The sequence below is a fragment of the Miniopterus schreibersii genome (assembly GCF_964146895.1).
Source record: "Miniopterus schreibersii genome assembly, chromosome: 14".
NCBI lineage: Eukaryota > Metazoa > Chordata > Mammalia > Chiroptera > Miniopteridae > Miniopterus > Miniopterus schreibersii.
The window spans coordinates 34,595,218-34,611,841 of NC_138114.1; the positions used below are offsets into that span (position 1 = coordinate 34,595,218).

The window sequence follows — 16,624 nt, forward strand, 5'->3', positions numbered from 1 at the left end:
GAGAAATAGATTGGCCCTCACAGGGCCTAAAGTCCAGCTTCAAGTCATCTCATTCCCTATTTTAAAGTTATCTAAGAATCTAATACAACTAGTTTAACTACCTGACAGAAGCAAAAATAAATCTCTGGACAATTTAAACATTTAGAGTTTAAATTAGCTCTCAAGTTTACATGTATAATGTCAAAAAAATAACCATTGGCAAAACAGTAGATAGCGTCAAGGACCCATTCCTCCTTAGATGTAAAAAATAAAATTCAGAAACAACTTTGTCAGAATTCTGGGAAACGTTTACGGCAACCAATAAATGCTGAATCAAGAAAAAGGCAAGCGAAAAACCAGGAAAGCTTCTTAGTGTTTTACTTGCCTTTGTTTCGTTCCTTCTCAGCTCTATTGTGGTCTTGAAGATACACAGCAGTCCACATTTTCAGAGCAACACCTTGGTTCCTGGTCCCAAGAAAGCAGATGATAGTCCCCCCAAAATTGTTCTAACCTATCTGGCACCTCCTGAAGGACTGAAGCAAGGCACTTTGTTTCATCTAACTAACTCAGAACTTGGCGGGGAAAGTGCAGGCATTTCTTAAAAGTACTGTAAGGCAAGTGAACATGCTGCTACCTGGGGCAAAGGATTATAGTTGAAGTAAATAAACTGCCTAAATCTTGAGAGGAAGAAATGGGAGAGAATTTCTTAAGGGAAAGTAGGCCATTCCAAAACCACTGTATACTGGGCAATTGAGAAAGCCCTTTATGTTCAGGCCAAGTTGCATGCTCAGAAGAGACCTCTGAGAAGACCCTAAGCTCTTACTTCTGGATGATACCTAGGATCCATACAGCAGGAAGTGATACTAAGGCAGATTTACAACGGCCTGCCCAGGCACTGAAGGTGTGCTCCAACACAGCCAATGTGCAAAGACTAGGAGGATCTTTTCATTTTTAAGACTTGTTTTTGTTATTTTTTTGGCCACTGGCATTCAAGAAAATCTCTGTTAACACATTAGCTGAAAACAAGCAAAAGAGACTTCAGAGACTATTTAAGTCAAAGAATTGAGACTTAACAGTGTAGTTTAAAGAAGTCACTAAAATTGCTACAGCTCACAGTAAGCAACAAAAAACAAACCAAGGCATGAAAAAACTGATTTCCAGAGTTACCTACCACATTATATAATCAAAATGTTTTATTTTCAACCCAAAAATAAGCATGCAAAGAAACAAAATATGGCCCATTCAAAGAAGAGATTACATAAACCATCCATATGGAAGGGCAAACATTGGACTTTAAATCAACTGACTCAAATATGCTCAGAGTAATCCAGGAGAACAAATAGAGAATATCAATAAATAAACTTTTACAAAACGATACAAGCCCTGGCTGGTGTGGCTCGTTGGTTGGGTGTCATCCTGTGCACGGGAAGTTTGCCAATTCAATTCCCAGTCTGGGCACATGCCTGGGTGTAGGTCTGTATCCCCCAGTCGGGGGCGTGCAGGAGGCAGCTGATCAATGACTCACCATTCATGTTTCTCTCTCCCTCTCCTTTCCTCTCTCTGAAATCAATAAAGATATATTAAAAAAAAAAATGAAGTACAGATACATACTACCATGTGGATAAACCTTGAAAATAAGATTAAAGAAGTGAGATGCAAAAGTTTGTATATTGTATGATTCCGTTTAAATGGAATATCCAGAACAGACATTCACAGGAACAGTGTTCGCCAAAGCTGGTTGAAGGGGGAAAGGGGACTGACTGCTTAATGAGTATGGTGTTTTCTTTGGGGATGTTGGAAATATGTTGGCACTAGATAGATGTGGTTATACAACATGGTGAAAATACTAATGCCACTGAATTATGTACTTTAAAGTGATTCATTAAAAATTTTCAATTGATACTTCCTCTATGTATTTCAGAGACAAAACTGAGGCCCATGAAGGACAGCATAGAGGGCTCATGGAAAGTCCCACAGCTAGTTGGCATGAAGCAGGCACTAGTACCCAGTCTTTGGACTCTTGATTCTTTCTGACCTATCCAAAAGCTAGAAACCTTTTGGTTGTGATAGAAAACGCAACCCAATTTTACTTGCACAAGTAAAGGAATATATTGACTCATATAACTGTAAAGTCCAGAAGCTTCAGGTGAGGTTTGGTCCAGCACCTCAGCAATGTCACTAAGTACCTAGTTTCTTTTTGCCTAGTCTCTGCCTAACACCCTTGGTGGTTCCAAGATGGGTGTAAGCAGCTCCCTGGCCTGTGTGTTTACTAATTCACATCCAGCAGGAAGGAGAAAAGGTATTTGTTCTGGAATTCCAAGCAAACGTCTTGAGATTCCGGAGATTCCAAGATGGTGGTGGATGGAGTGGAAGCTACACTGACACTGTCCCAGGACCAAACTGGAATTACAACTAAAATATAGAAAAGCCATCCTGGATAATCAGCTGAAGACGAGCTGGGGAGCATCCTCATAACCAAGGATGTAAAGCAGAGGCCGCAGAGAGACTGGTAGGAAGTGTGGAGGCGCGAGAGGGCTCGCTGGGCTCCCACAGGCAGCAGCTGAAGGTCCGGAGGGAGATCTCGGCTGTGGGGGGCTCCCACTGAGGACTCTGGGGCCTAAACCCCAGGCTGGGCTTCCCAGCCCAGAGCATCAGAACTGAGAAAGGCGCCCACATAACATCTGGCTGTGAAAAGCAGTGGGCTTTCTGTCTGCCAGGGAGAGATGGCTGGAAATGCAGGCACCCTCTTAAAGGGCCAAAGCACAAAGTTTCATGTGAACATTCTCAAAGATAGACTACATGTTAGGACACAAAACAAGTCTCTAGAAGTTCAAGAAGATTGAAATCATATCAAGCATCTTCTCAGACATTTACATCATGGAATACTATGCACCTGTAAAGGCACAGTATCCCTTACCCTTTGAGACAGCATGGTGGGACCTGGAGAGTATTACGCTAAGCAAAATAAGCCAGTCAGAGAAAGACAAGTATCACATGGTCGCACTCATATGTGGAATCTAATGAACAAAATGAACCAATGAACAAAATAGATCCAGAGACATAGAAGCATGGAACAGACTAATGAATCTCAGAGGGATGCAGGGATGGGTGGTGGGTGTGGAGAGAGTAACCTAAGAACTTATATGCATATATGCATAACCCATGGATACAGACAATAGTGTGATGAAGGCCTGGAGGGGATGCAGGGTGGAGGGGATCAATGGGGGGAAACGGGGGACATTTGTAATACTTTCAACAATAAAGATAAATTAAAACAAAAATAAATTTGAGGTATAATTGGCATATACCATGTAAGTTTCAGGTATACAGCATATTCAATATTTGTATACATTACAAAAGTCTTAAAACGATTCATTTTTTAAAATATATCTTTATTGATTTCAGAGAGAAGAAGGGAGAGAGAGAAACATCAATAATGAGAGAGTCATTGATCAGCTGCCTCCTGCACGCCCCCAACTGGGGATTGAGCCCGAAACCCGGGCATGTGCCCTGACTGGGAATTGAACCACGATCTCCTGGATCCCAGGTCGATGCTCAACTCCTGAGCCATGCCCGGCCGGGCAAAATGATTCATTTTTCTATTATCTGATTTAACCTAAAAATAAAAGCCATTCACAATAAAATGGGATTCCTACTATCTATCAAAGAAGAGGTAACTGAATCATAGAGGCATCAATATTGTAGGTAGGCTTAATTAGCAAAGAGAAAATAGTTCTTAAATGCTACAATTTAAAAATATCCTAAAAATGCCTGGTCAGCGTGGCTCAGCAGTTGACCTATGATCCCGGAGATCACGGTCGATTCCTGGTCAGGGCACATGCCCGGGTGCCGGGCTTGGTCCCCAGCAGGGGGCATGCAGGAGGCAGCGGATCAATGACTTTCTCATCATTGATGTTTCTCTCTCTCTCCCTTCCTCTCTCTGAAATCAATAAAATATATTTTTAAAAATATGCCAAAAGTAAAAGAATATCAAAAAAGGAAAAAATAAAAATGCGTACATCGTGTGTTCATAAAACACATCTGTTTATGCTGCTTTAAAAAATAACCTAGTAGCTCTTCCTATCAGCCGTCTGCGGTGACCTCTGAAAATGGTTTGCTATTCACTTGATTCAGAAACCACCACAATATCATGCAAATGAAGAGGTTCACATCTTTGTGTTTGCTTTAGGAACACTTGTGAAACTGCCCGGGCCATCAAGGGTATGCATATCCAAAAAGCCACCAAGTATCAAAGATGTCACTTTACAGAAGCAATGTGCACCATCCTGTTGTTACAATGGTGCAGTTGGTAGGTGTGCCCAGGCCAAATACTGGGGCTGGACACAGGGTTGGTGGCCCAGAAAAAGTGCAGAATTTTTGCTGCACTTGCTTAAAAATGCAGAGTAATGATGAACTTAATGGTTTACAGGTAGATTCTCTGGTCATTGAACACATCCAGGTGAACACAGCTCCCAAGATGTGGCACCAAAGTTATCGAGCTCCTGGGTGAATTGCCCCACAAAGCCATCCCAGAAGAAACTGAAGAAACAAAACCTTATGACCCAGGAGTAAATTCAGCATAAAATAAATGTTAATAAATGTAAGAAGAGAGCACCCTGGCTGGGTTGCTCAATTGATTGGAGCGTTGTCCTCATGCACCAAGGTTGCTGGTTTGCTCCCTGGTCAGGGCACCAGGACACATACAAGAATCAACTGATGGCTGCACATTTAAGTGAAACAACAAATCAATGCTGATCTGACCAAAAAAATAGGTATAATTTTGACTCATTCACACTGGAGGCTGTTGTCATTGTTTTTACTTGACAATCTAAGGGAAAAGAGGTCAGTGCCCCTGACTAAATAGTCAGGTGTTGCATGTTTTAAAAATTCTTGGGGCACACCAGTGTGCTACGGCACACTGAAAATTGCTGTGTTAGACCATAAAACAAGTCTCAATCAATTGAAAAGGACTGAAGTTATACAAAGTACGTCCCCCAGCCACAATGGAATGAAATTAGAAATCAAAACAGAAGGACATTTGAGAAATTCACAAATATGAGGAAATTAGACAACACACTACTAAATAACCAGTGATCAAAGAAGAAATCACAAGAGAAGTTAGAAAATACTTTGAGGCGAATGAAAACAAATACACAACATACCAAAACATATGGGATGGCGATAAACAGTACTTAGAAGGAAATTCACCATGGTACATGCCTCCATTTATTCCCAACTTCCTTAGCTCTAGGCAACCACTAATCTACTTTCTGTCTCTATAGATTTGCCTGTTCTGGACCTTTCGTATCAGTGCAGTCATCAAAGATATGGTCTATTGTGTCTGCCTTCCTTCACTCAGCAAAATGTTTTCAAAGTTCATATTGTAGCATGTCTTGGTACTTTATTCCTTTTTTTAAAACTTGATTTTGAGAGAGGGAGAGGGAGAGAGAAACAGGGATGTAAGAAGGAAACAATGATTGGCTGCCTCCTGCACGCCCCCTACCAGGGATGGAGCCCAAAACCTGGGCATGTGCCTTGAGTGGGCACAAGATGATGCCCAACTGAGTCACGCTGGCCAGGGCATATTCCTTATTACCAAATAATATTCCATTGCTTGGATGTACCACATTTAACTTCCCATCCATCAGCTGATGGACATTTAGGCTGTTTCCACTTTTTGGTTTTTATGAATAATTCTGCTATGAACATTTGTGTACAAGTTTTTGTGTGGACATATATTTTCATTTCCTGGGTATATACCCAGGAGTGGAATTACTGGGTCATGTGGTAATTTTATGTTTAACCTTTACAGGAATTGCCAGATTGTTTTCCAAAAGCAGCTGCTTCATTTTACATTGCCCGAGCAATGTATGAGGGTTCTAAATTTCCATATCCTTACCAATATTTGGCAATTTCTGTTTTTTAAAAAAATTATTACAGTTATTTTAGTGGGTATGAAGTGGTGCATTATTGTGGTTTTGATTTGCATTTCTCTGATGACTAATGCTGTTGAATATCTTTTTTTATGTGCTTATTAGTCCTTTGTGTGTCTTCCTTGGAGAAATGTCTATTCAGATCTTTTGCCTGGTTAAAAAACTGGATTCTCTGTCTTTTTATTACTTAATTCTTCATCACTTTTAAAATTGAGCAAATATCCTAAGTTCTACCTAAAGCTCCATCGTCCAATTTATCCACATTATGATACTATGCAAGGTACATTGTAGTAAGTAAAATGTGGACATCTCTGAAGTGACATCATGGTGACTATTGCCCATGTGGTCCAGAGCTGATTCCATTCATGACATGAACGAGACATTTTTCTTTGATTATATTAGCATGTTGTTAAGTTAGTAGAGCCTTAAATGCCCAATTAATTACATTTTGTCAAATATTGAATAAAATATAATACAATGGTTTGATATGTGATTAAATGATTTAGTCATTTCAACAGCTGAAAATAATAAAACTTTTAGTGTAAGTAAAAATAGAACCAATTGTTACAGTTCAATCCATTGATGCTTTCAAACTATCGCTAATGTGAAGTTTTTCCTCTATGTATATTTAATTATTGAAAATAAGTTGCAAATAATTTACCTAAGTTCCTAGTAGATAAACTAGAGGTGAGACTTACCTTCCCTTCTTACAAAGTTTGGTCTCTTGCACAATAGCAGTGACTAAAATAAATGGTGCCAAATTTTTGGAGAGAGTCTTGTTTAATTCAGAATATAATTAAAATCTCATGTAGCTTTATTGGTTTTAGTATCCAGCAGAGAAAAAATATTGAAACTCCAAGAGATTTTGAATTAAATAGCTACAACAGTTTTGTTTTATTAGTTCTGACTGTGTGAAAAAAATTATAAGGACAACTTTGGAAAAATCTTGTTCTTTTAGAGCCCCAAATGACTTTTAAAACAATAAAACAAACTATAAAACCTACACAAGTGATATTAAAAATTATGTAGTTCAATAAATGTGACATTCACAAATGTGGTTGTAATTTTTTTTTAACTATAGCAAAATGAACATGGATCTGACGATTGGATTTAGAAGAGGTAGTGTTATATAGCTTAAAAGAATTAAGTGCTTCAATTTGCTAGTGAGGATTATGTAGCTGAGTTGGAATGTTAGACCAATGCCTTTTAAGATCTCCATTCACCTCACAGGGTCTGCGGCTAACTAAAGGAAATGGGATGATGCTTCCTTTTCCTAATTAGTGATTATTTCCCTGGCATTTCCTATTTATTTTTGTTAGCTTTGTAGAGTTTTATCTTTTTGGTGGCTGAGTCATGCACTGAACAATATAAATCCGTACTATTTTTCAAGATGGAGAATTAAGGCTGACTAGTAAAGGCATTAAATGAATTGTGATCATCTCAATTACTTGCTAGGTGGAAGGGGCAGGCAAAAAGATGAGGGAAAAACATTTTTGTGAGAAAATAACCATCACAGTTATCTGCTTAGGCCACTGAAGTCCAAATCATTACAGACTCAAACATAACTTTTGAAGGCATCTTTGAGCTTCAGATAACTGTCCTATCTTTGTCCCCAAATCCTGTGTCTGTCCTTGGTGCACAGAAGTGCACGTTACTTTCATAATCTCCCAGCACCTGCCTGAAATCTCCATCAGGCCATGTGATGAGAATTATGACTGGTGGAGTGGGCACAACATCAGATCAGACCGCGGAGGCACCAATGATCCAGCCAGCCCTCCACAGGTGGTTCCCAGGAGCAATACACCACCTGAACTTGTAAGCAGACTTAACAAATAATTCAAATAATTTTTACCTTAAGAAAATGAGACAGTGCTTTCATTTCTAACATTATTTCCCTCTTTATATACACATTTCTGTGTGCATATGTGTGTGTGTATACCGAACTATTTGAAAAGAAGTTGCAGATATCATAATCTTTCACCCCTAAATAGTATGCTGTCACCTCCCAAAATAAAAACATTTACCCACAATATCAATATTACTACGAACACAGTGAATATTAATAATGTCATCTAACATACAATTCATGTTCAGTTTTTGCCTATTTTCTCCCAAAAGGCCTTTGTAGATTTTTTCTTTTTTAATCCAGAAGCCAATCAATTGGGGTGATACCTTGTGAAAACCTTCATCCTCAACAATGTCTCACTCAATGGTTTTGGTGATCAAGGACGATTTTTCCTTGAATGAATTACATTTTTCTGATTTTTTCCAATCTTTCTACATTTGTTAGCTGGCATTCTTCCAGCTTTACCATCTACCATCCCTTTCTCTGAGAATCACAAGATACTCAGGTACCATGAGTTGTTATAGTCTATGTGTTATAATCCAGAATGTGACTTTGATGCATCAATCACCCCAAGTTCGGCCAATGAAGACCCATCAAGGAGGTTTGTTTTCTCTTTGTGGTTTCTGGCAGGAGATGCCTCCAGCTCATCTTTTACTTTTCCTGCCCCAGACTTAGAATCAGCCACTTCTGCAAGGACCTACTTTTACTACGAATACATCACACATCCACATTGTTCAAGTCTCCAAATATTCATGAAGTATAAGGCACAGTTTCCAACTTCACCTCTCTCTTCATAGACAATGTTATGTTTTTTGTATATCCTTCCAGAGATAGTTTATGTAATAGAGCAAAGGCACAGATAAATATTCATACCCTCTCCCAACGTTTTAACTCCAATGTTGCATATTACGTTCACTGTGTTTGTCTATACTTGTAGCTCTTGTCTGTCCTTAGATTCTGAAAGGTGTCTATGATCCCACCTCAAAAAGATTAGAAGACTTTAGGCTAAGTCTTAAATGTTTCAGATGAGAAAAGCTCAGGGAGGGTGACTTGACCAGGTGCATTAGTAACACTCACATGCTGTTGCAGGGACTTGGACTGTTCCTCCCTCTCTAGGCTCTTTGATAATTACTGGGTCTTCAAACATCACTTCCTTGGGGACCACTTTCTCTTCCTTAACATGCCCCCTTCCCCAATTAGCTGATGTCCCCTTGTTATAACGTTTCAGATCATTACATACTTCTACTTCATGGCACATACACAAGTCACTGTATTAAAATTTGTTTCCTGCCTTGGCGAGGACAGGAAACTACATCTGTTTTGTTCACTGCTGGTGCAGAGTAGTTACTCAACCAAAATGTGAGGAGTGAAACTCGAACTCGGTCCGCCTGGCTTCCAGTCCACGCTTCTTCCTACTGCGGTCCGGCTGCAGTTGGAGAAATCGTTCCAAGATGGAAATAAAAAAAAATCTCAATAGAAAAGGCTGGTAAGTCTTTTCATTTCTACGATTAATGGAGGACCTTAGCCGAAGCCGCTCACCGCGAGGTGTGACGACCGCAGGAGGGCGTCAATCAAGAAAAATGCCCCCTTGCCCCGCAGGCGAGGGGAGCCGCGCAGAGCCGGGGCCACACCGGGCAGCATCACCGCTTCAATAGAAAACACGTGCAGAATGCAACAGGGGGGCTGCGCGCAGCTGCGACCCCCCAGCGCCCGGGGAGCGGGGACACGGAGCATCCCCCCGCTGGGGCGGAGAAGGCTGTAGTTTCCACCTGGAGCCATATCGCCCGGCTTTCCCTTGATTCCTGCCCGAAGGGGCTTCTCTGCCTGCGCCCCCAGGGAAGTGGCCGGGTCCGGGGGCCCCCAAAATGAAACGGGCTGCAGCGGCCAAGCGTCCGGCGCACCTGAAGTGTAGTGAGCCTCACTTCCCTGGGACACAGCTAAGGGCCGGGGATCCCCCTCCTCGGAGCTGCCCCGGGACCCCGCGGCGCTCACCCCCGCTAGGAGCTCCGGGGACGCCGGCGCCGCCGCTGCTCCGGGGAGCGCGCCGCCCAGGGAGGGCACTTCCAGACCTGCGAGGGCGCGGCCCTGCCGGTGGCCCCCAGCTGCGGGGCCCGAGTCCAGTTACCCCTGGCCAGGGGCCCGGTGCCGCCACCCTGGGCTCGGGCCTGGATCAGTGCCCCCGAGTTTGGACAGAGATGCACCCCCGGCTGTGCTAAAACTGCTTGAGTCCGCGTCCCCCGCAGCTGTTTCCTCTCGTCTCCCACGACGGACACGACCCTGGGCTTTCTTCGAGGGCGTCCCAGGCCCGGGCACCGGGGCGCAGGGTCCTCGGGGCCCGGGAGCTCGCGCGCCCCGGGGGCGGGGAGCTCGGCCGGCGGGGGCGGGCCAAGGGTGGGGGCGGGAGGTGGCTCCCGGGGCTCCGCGCCATTGGCCGCAGGGCCCGGCGGCAGGAAGGGGCCAGAGAGCGCGGCCCCACCCCGCGGCCAGCGGAGCCTATCGCCGGGAGCGCGCAGCGCGGATAAATGTAGCGCCGCGGCGCGGGCCGCCAGCTCTGCGAGGGGCCGGAGCGCAGCGCAGCCATGCAGTACCCGCACCCCGGGCCGGCGGCGGGCGCCGTGGGGGTGCCGCTGTACGCTCCCACGCCGCTGCTGCAGCCCGCGCACCCGACGCCGTTCTACATCGAGGACATCCTGGGCCGCGGGCCCGCCGCGCCCACCCCCGCCCCCACGCTGCCGTCCCCCAACTCCTCCTTCACCAGCCTCGTGTCCTCCTACCGGACCCCGGTGTACGAGCCCACGCCGATCCACCCCGCCTTCTCGCACCACTCCGCCGCCGCGCTGGCCGCCGCCTACGGACCCGGCGGTTTCGGGGGCCCTCTGTACCCCTTTTCGCGGACGGTGAACGACTACACGCACGCCCTGCTCCGCCACGACCCCCTGGGTAAGGCGGCCGGGGTCATGGCGGGGCCGAGCCGCGGCGGCGCGAGGAAGGCGCCACCCGGCAGGTGGCAGCGCCCGGGAGGCGGCGGGGGCGGCGGGGGAGGCAATAGAAAGTTGTGGCCGAAGCGCCTGAGACGCGGCGCCCGGGCGCGCGCGGGGCCGGGAGGCGCGGGCGGCGGCGGCGCGCGGCGGGAGCGGCCGCGGCGGGACTCAGATTGGTTTTCCTGAACCCCGCGGGCGTCGGGGCGCCGGCCCGGGCGAGACCCGGAGCGCGGCCGCCCGGGCTGGTGGGCGGAGGCGGTTGTGGGCGCGCGTGTCGTCTTGGGAGGGGTCCCCGTCGTTGGAGGGGCCGGGCGGGGAGCGCCGGGGCGCGCGGGGCAGGGGTAGTCGCCGGGCGCGGGGGGAGACGGGGCTGGACCTGGTTCAGCAAGCTTGTGCAGAGCAAGAGCCTGACCCTTTCCGTTCATACAGGAAATCTTGAGCTCTCGATAGGAGTAAATCTGGTTTCAGAAGCTGTTAAGTGTTTTCCTGGCTGCGCGAAGCAGACCCTTCCCCCGGAGCAGTGCGCGCTGCTGATTATTTTATCGACATCCTCAATACAGACAAATTCAGGAAACACTCGACTTCTGATAGCCGGGATCCGTTTTTCTGATATTGTTCATTTCCTCTGTATGGGATGTGACTTTATGGCAGCTAAAATAACCAGTTGCTTCCTTTTTTTTTTTTTTTTGAGGCTGTTTTGCACCAGTCAGAAGCCTGACGTAAGCAAAATCTCGAAAATAACACGCAGAAAAAACAATGCCAGCTTCCCAAGCGTTGAGGCGCAGGCCCACGGGGGCGGGCTGCGGGGCACGTCTTGGGACGGGAGCGGCGTTGCGGGCGCGCCGGCGCGTGGCCTCTGCGGGCCTGTCCCCGCGGAGCGCGGCCTGAGGCACGTCGGGCGCCCGCGGTCCGCGCGCCGGGGGGCCCCTGGCGCCTCCGGCGTCCGAAGCCCCTGAGTAAATAAGGAACCCGGGCTTCTCGCCTCGGGCCACCAGGGTTTTAAATCTGCTCTTTGTTATTGGCAGCTTCTGTAGAGACCCCGGAGACAAGTATCATTTTAGTTCATTAACATTCTAATGTTACGGTGGTACGGCCTTTAACTCAGTTCTCCACCGGCTCATTGTTAGAGAGATGGGGGTGGAGGATTATATTTTACCGCTCTTTTTTAAAAAGTTGTTATATTGTGTTTTTTATTCCGGCCTCGAGGGTTTGGTGCTGGGGGTGGGAGGGGTCGCGCGGCCGGGCAGGGTTTGGGGGCGAACGTTTCACCGAGCGCGCCCTGGGTTTCCTTGGGTTACTGCTGGGACCGAGCAGGAGGAAGCAAAGGGTTTTCGAGATAGACCAACAGGAAACACATTGACGGAAATGTTGCCATAGCCCACGGGGTGGCTTTAACTGGCCGCCCCCGCGGGCCGGGTGTGAAATCAGAGGAGGCCGCGGCGCCCTGGGCTCAGGAATGGGAGCGCCACGCGCGGCCAAGGGCTTCCCGCGCAGCCCGGCGCGTGGCCCCTGGTGAGGCTCCCGCGGTCGGCCTCTGGCTCCGACGCCTCGGGTAATGTCACGGCGCCGCTTCTCTCCAGCAGACCCCTCGGTATTTGCAAAGTGCGGTTCACCAAGGGAAAGGGCCTACAGGTGCAAAGCGTTGTAGATAAATTGGAGAGGGACTGGTTAAAGAGGGTCATGGTATTTTAAGCTCAACCTATGATGGGTATTCTTTTGGGGTTCAAAAGATTTGGATGTTGGTATTTAGCTCCGGGTGTGAAGTTTGTGTGTATGCGTCTGTGATTGTGTAAGGCGGTCTCTGTTTATATGCAGCGTATGTGTGTGACTTTAGCTGTTTCTGTGTCTCTGGGTATGTACCTGTATCGGTGGCAATATGTTTGGTCCGTGTCTGGTTGGGTGTCCTCCTGAGTCCCCTTACCCCCTTTGTCACCCCCAGGGCCAGGTAGGTCTGGGGTCGCCAAGCTGCTCCAGGGCTGTCACTAATCACCACTCTTGCTGCCCCCCAGGCAAACCTCTGCTTTGGAGCCCTTTCTTGCAGAGGCCTCTGCATAAAAGGAAAGGCGGCCAGGTGAGGTTCTCCAACGACCAGACTATCGAGTTGGAGAAGAAGTTTGAGACCCAGAAATACCTCTCCCCGCCTGAGAGGAAGCGCCTGGCCAAGATGTTGCAGCTTAGCGAGAGACAGGTGAGCGCCCGGCTTCCTGGGGCCAGGGTGGAGGGGCGGCGGAGAGATGCGCAGCCAGCCTGCGCTGTTGCTTGTCAGCCTTACTGTCCAACTTCTGATGCTCTGGTCTGCTCTGCAGCCCGCAGTCTGCCTCCTCCCCACCGGTCCCTCGGGATTCTGGGCTGGTGGCAAGTTTGTTCTCTTTTTCCTGTAGGTCAAAACCTGGTTTCAGAATCGACGTGCTAAATGGCGAAGACTAAAACAGGTAGGGACATGGTTCTGTTTCTATGGAAATAAATATTTTTATCAGGTTATCTCAATGCGAGGCCTGTTATAGGTTGTATGCAAAAGTCATTTGAGAGACTATTTAACCTCTTCACCTTGATTAAAAAGGCAAATAGTCTTGCTGAAATTCAGGATGAGTTGCTCAGGTGGCAGTAATGCTAAAAGCACCTAATGCAGTTCCTATATCAATTATGCTTGGGTTTTCACACACTGGCTAGTAAAACTCCTGGCTAATTGTTTTATAAACCCCATATGTTGTTTATCTAATTAACGCAGGAAAGATAAAGTAATTGACAGTAAATGACTTAAGCAGTTATCTTTGGGAGAAAATTGTTTCTTTTATTTACACAGCCATAATAAAACCAGGCAGAGCTCAAGGGTAAATATAAGGAAATAAACACCTTTAAGTCTTGTTTGCACTGTTTTTTTAGAAGAATTAAATATCAAAGAGTTTAAAAATTATTTCCCATCTAATGCCAGCTCTTAAAATGAATATAAAAACATGTAAGAGACTATCCAAGCCTGTTTGGGAAGTAGCTTAAACTTTCTAACAGTCTTTCTTCCAATGACCTTGTTACGCAATATGTGATAAAGAGTAAAAACTAATTCAGTTTTTAAAGGAGCTCTATTAACGTAAGGCTAAAGATTTGTTTATGATGTCCTAATCTGGATGTCTTTTCCAAAATAATCTGAAAATTGATGAATTGTTCATGTGCCTGTATATGTATAGTTTATTGTAAAAATATTTTTGAAACAATAGTACGAGTGGGGAAATTGAAAGCAGTGTGCATTTTTAAATACAGTGATTATAAAACTTTTTCATTAAAAGCAAGATAGTGTCACAAAGAACATTTTGAAGCAGGAAATAAAATTCCCATAATTTCATTATTCTAACATGATGTAAACATTTTCAGGTTCCCTCTCAATTTCTGACCTTGTGCGTATATTTATTACATACATGCAAGCCTGGTGAATCTACTATTCTGTAATCTTGCTTTAAAAAAAACCCACCACCTTATAATATTTCCATATAGTGTTTATGTCCATTTTAGACAAACATAGGATTAAATATTTATTAACTCATTTAGTTCCTGGTCAGAAGTGTGACTGCAGTTTACCAGGGACTTTTAAAATAGAGATACCTGTGTAATATGGGAATATTTTCCAGAAATTTCCTTCAGATTTTAAGTTGTAGTTGTTTCCCTTTTCAGTTGGCAACATTCTTCCAGTTCTTCATTTATTTATTTGCCATGATTTTGTAACCGGTTGCACATATTTATGTATGTTTATAAATATGCTCCAGAAAGTGGATGAAAAGGAGTCAGTCTAATAATTTGGAAACTTTATCTTTAATCACTATTTAGCATTCATTTTTAAAAATGTCTAGAAGGCCCTGTTAATCGGCAGGGTTTAACTATTCGAAGAATGCTGATCATGTGTATCTGCAATGATCTGATTTCTTTTTCCCTCTAAACTTCTATGAATCTTCAGATCGTGGGTTTGGGCTGGAATTAGTGTTCATTTGACATAATACATTTACAGATATATTTGTGATTGGTTGTTCTTATTTGGCAAGAGTATAATCTTTCTCTGATATGAAAAGAACTTCTTCCAGAGTGAGAAAAAGTATGTATTATATATGTAAAGAGCATAGTGGAAAGCAATTGGTGAACTAAAAGTTAAAAAATGATAGAGGGTGAAAAGACGCTTTGATTTATGTCCCACTTCTTCCATATTTCATGATCTGCCACCCTCCATTTTCACCCTCCTCATTCAGGAAAACCCTCAAAGCAGTAAAAAAGATGACGTGGAAAGTTTGGACCATCCCTGTGATCAGAGGCAAGACCTGCCCACTGAACAGAATAAAGGTGCTTTGGATAGCTCTCAGTGTTCACCTTCCCCGGCCTCCCAGGAAGACCTTGAATCGGAGATTTCCGAGGATTCCGATCAGGAAGTGGACATTGAGGGTGATAAAGGCTATTTTAATGCTCACTGACATTGGCACATTCTGAAAACTGGACTTGGGAATGATGTTTGCAACAGAAAATCTCTAAGACAACTGGAAAACTCTATGAGAAAGGGAACCAGTTTTCTGGTGTTCTGGAAACCTGAAATATTTGGTGCACTGGCTAAATAACCGACTCACACTTAAACCTTAATTTTTTACTTAAACAGTTTGTATATTGATTTTAGATTGTACGATAAGGGGACTTTTCACTGATTACCTTTACCCCCTTTTTAAGAAACCATTTCCCCCCCTCCTATTTATGAAAAGTAATTTTGAAGTTTTTGGTTAAAATTTTAAGTTATGACTTTAAAGATTTTAACGGATCTTCTTGAATAACTTTTCTGTAATTTCTATCTTCATCCCACTTAATGGAAAACCAAAGGGTACCTTAAATCCAGAGGTGTGCCTCGGAAAGGGGCCCACATTTCAGGCAGCCTTCAAAAGGAAACATTCTTTCCTCTTACATGACATCCTTACCCCGCTGCCTTAAATCCAAAAGCAGCTCAGAGCTCTTGTCTCTGGGGTGTGTGGTGTGCCTTTTGTTAGACAGAGCCGATAATCTTAAAGGCTTGTTTTGCACTATCCCTTAGCACCTGCTTTTCTAAGGTGTTAAAGATAGTACTTTCCAATTCAAGGAGAGAAACTGACTCACTGGGGACTAAAATTAAGCCCAGTGAACTAGAAGAAGGAGCAGGTTAATTAAATGTAAGTAGATTGTAGATACAGTGTTTTATATCAAACAGTGTTTATAATGTGTGTGTGTATATATATACATATATATATATAAAATTGTTCACTGTAAAAAACATTGCCAAAATGTGTTTTTAAACGAGTAACCTGCCTATAAAATAAACCTGTCGGTGGGACGACTGGCTCCGTCAGACTTCTTTGGTTAGAGCGCGCCCACACCCCTTCTTCCACCTGCCTCGGGGTGCGGGGCGCCACCCGCCAGCCCCAGGGCCTCCGGGGGTGCGTTTCGCTGGGTCCCCTGTAGCCCCGGGCGCCCGAGGGCGCGGCTCTGGGCCTGGGCGAGCGGGTGGGCACCTGGAAGGTGGGTTTGGGCTTTTTCCAAGGTGTTGGCCGTGTGCTGGGCGTGAGTGTCTGGGGCTGCGGGCCGGCTCCCGCCCGCGGACCGAGCCTGGCGGGTGGAGCCGCGCGCGCCTGGCGGTGGCGGCTCCACAGAAGCGCGCGGCCGCCCGAGTCCCATCGATTCGCGGGCGCGGGCCGGCCGCTGTCCTTGACCCGCGTGAGTCAACACCGAGTCATCCCTCCCCCGGGGCCCCGCCGGGTTGGGGTCCGCCCAGCGGGATGGGGACCCTGGCGGGAGGGCCGGGAGGGAGTTCGCGCTAAGCTCGCGGTTCTCACGCCTCCGGGATCTTGAGAATCCCCCGCGGAGCTCGGGGGACCTCCTGGGCCGCCCCCGCC

At 45.8% G+C, this 16,624-nt stretch overlaps 1 protein-coding gene across 1 annotated transcript; it reads left to right on the forward strand.

Annotated features, from left to right (window-relative positions):
- Positions 1–10,181: 10,181 nt before the first annotated feature.
- Positions 10,182–16,064, forward strand: HHEX (hematopoietically expressed homeobox). The gene is made up of 4 exons (XM_081158728.1): positions 10,182–10,698; positions 12,749–12,927; positions 13,121–13,171; positions 14,969–16,064. Exons 1-4 carry the CDS (start codon positions 10,338–10,340, stop codon positions 15,185–15,187), a joined length of 810 nt encoding a protein of 269 aa, XP_081014854.1. The 5' UTR covers positions 10,182–10,337; the 3' UTR covers positions 15,188–16,064.
- Positions 16,065–16,624: the final 560 nt, after the last annotated feature.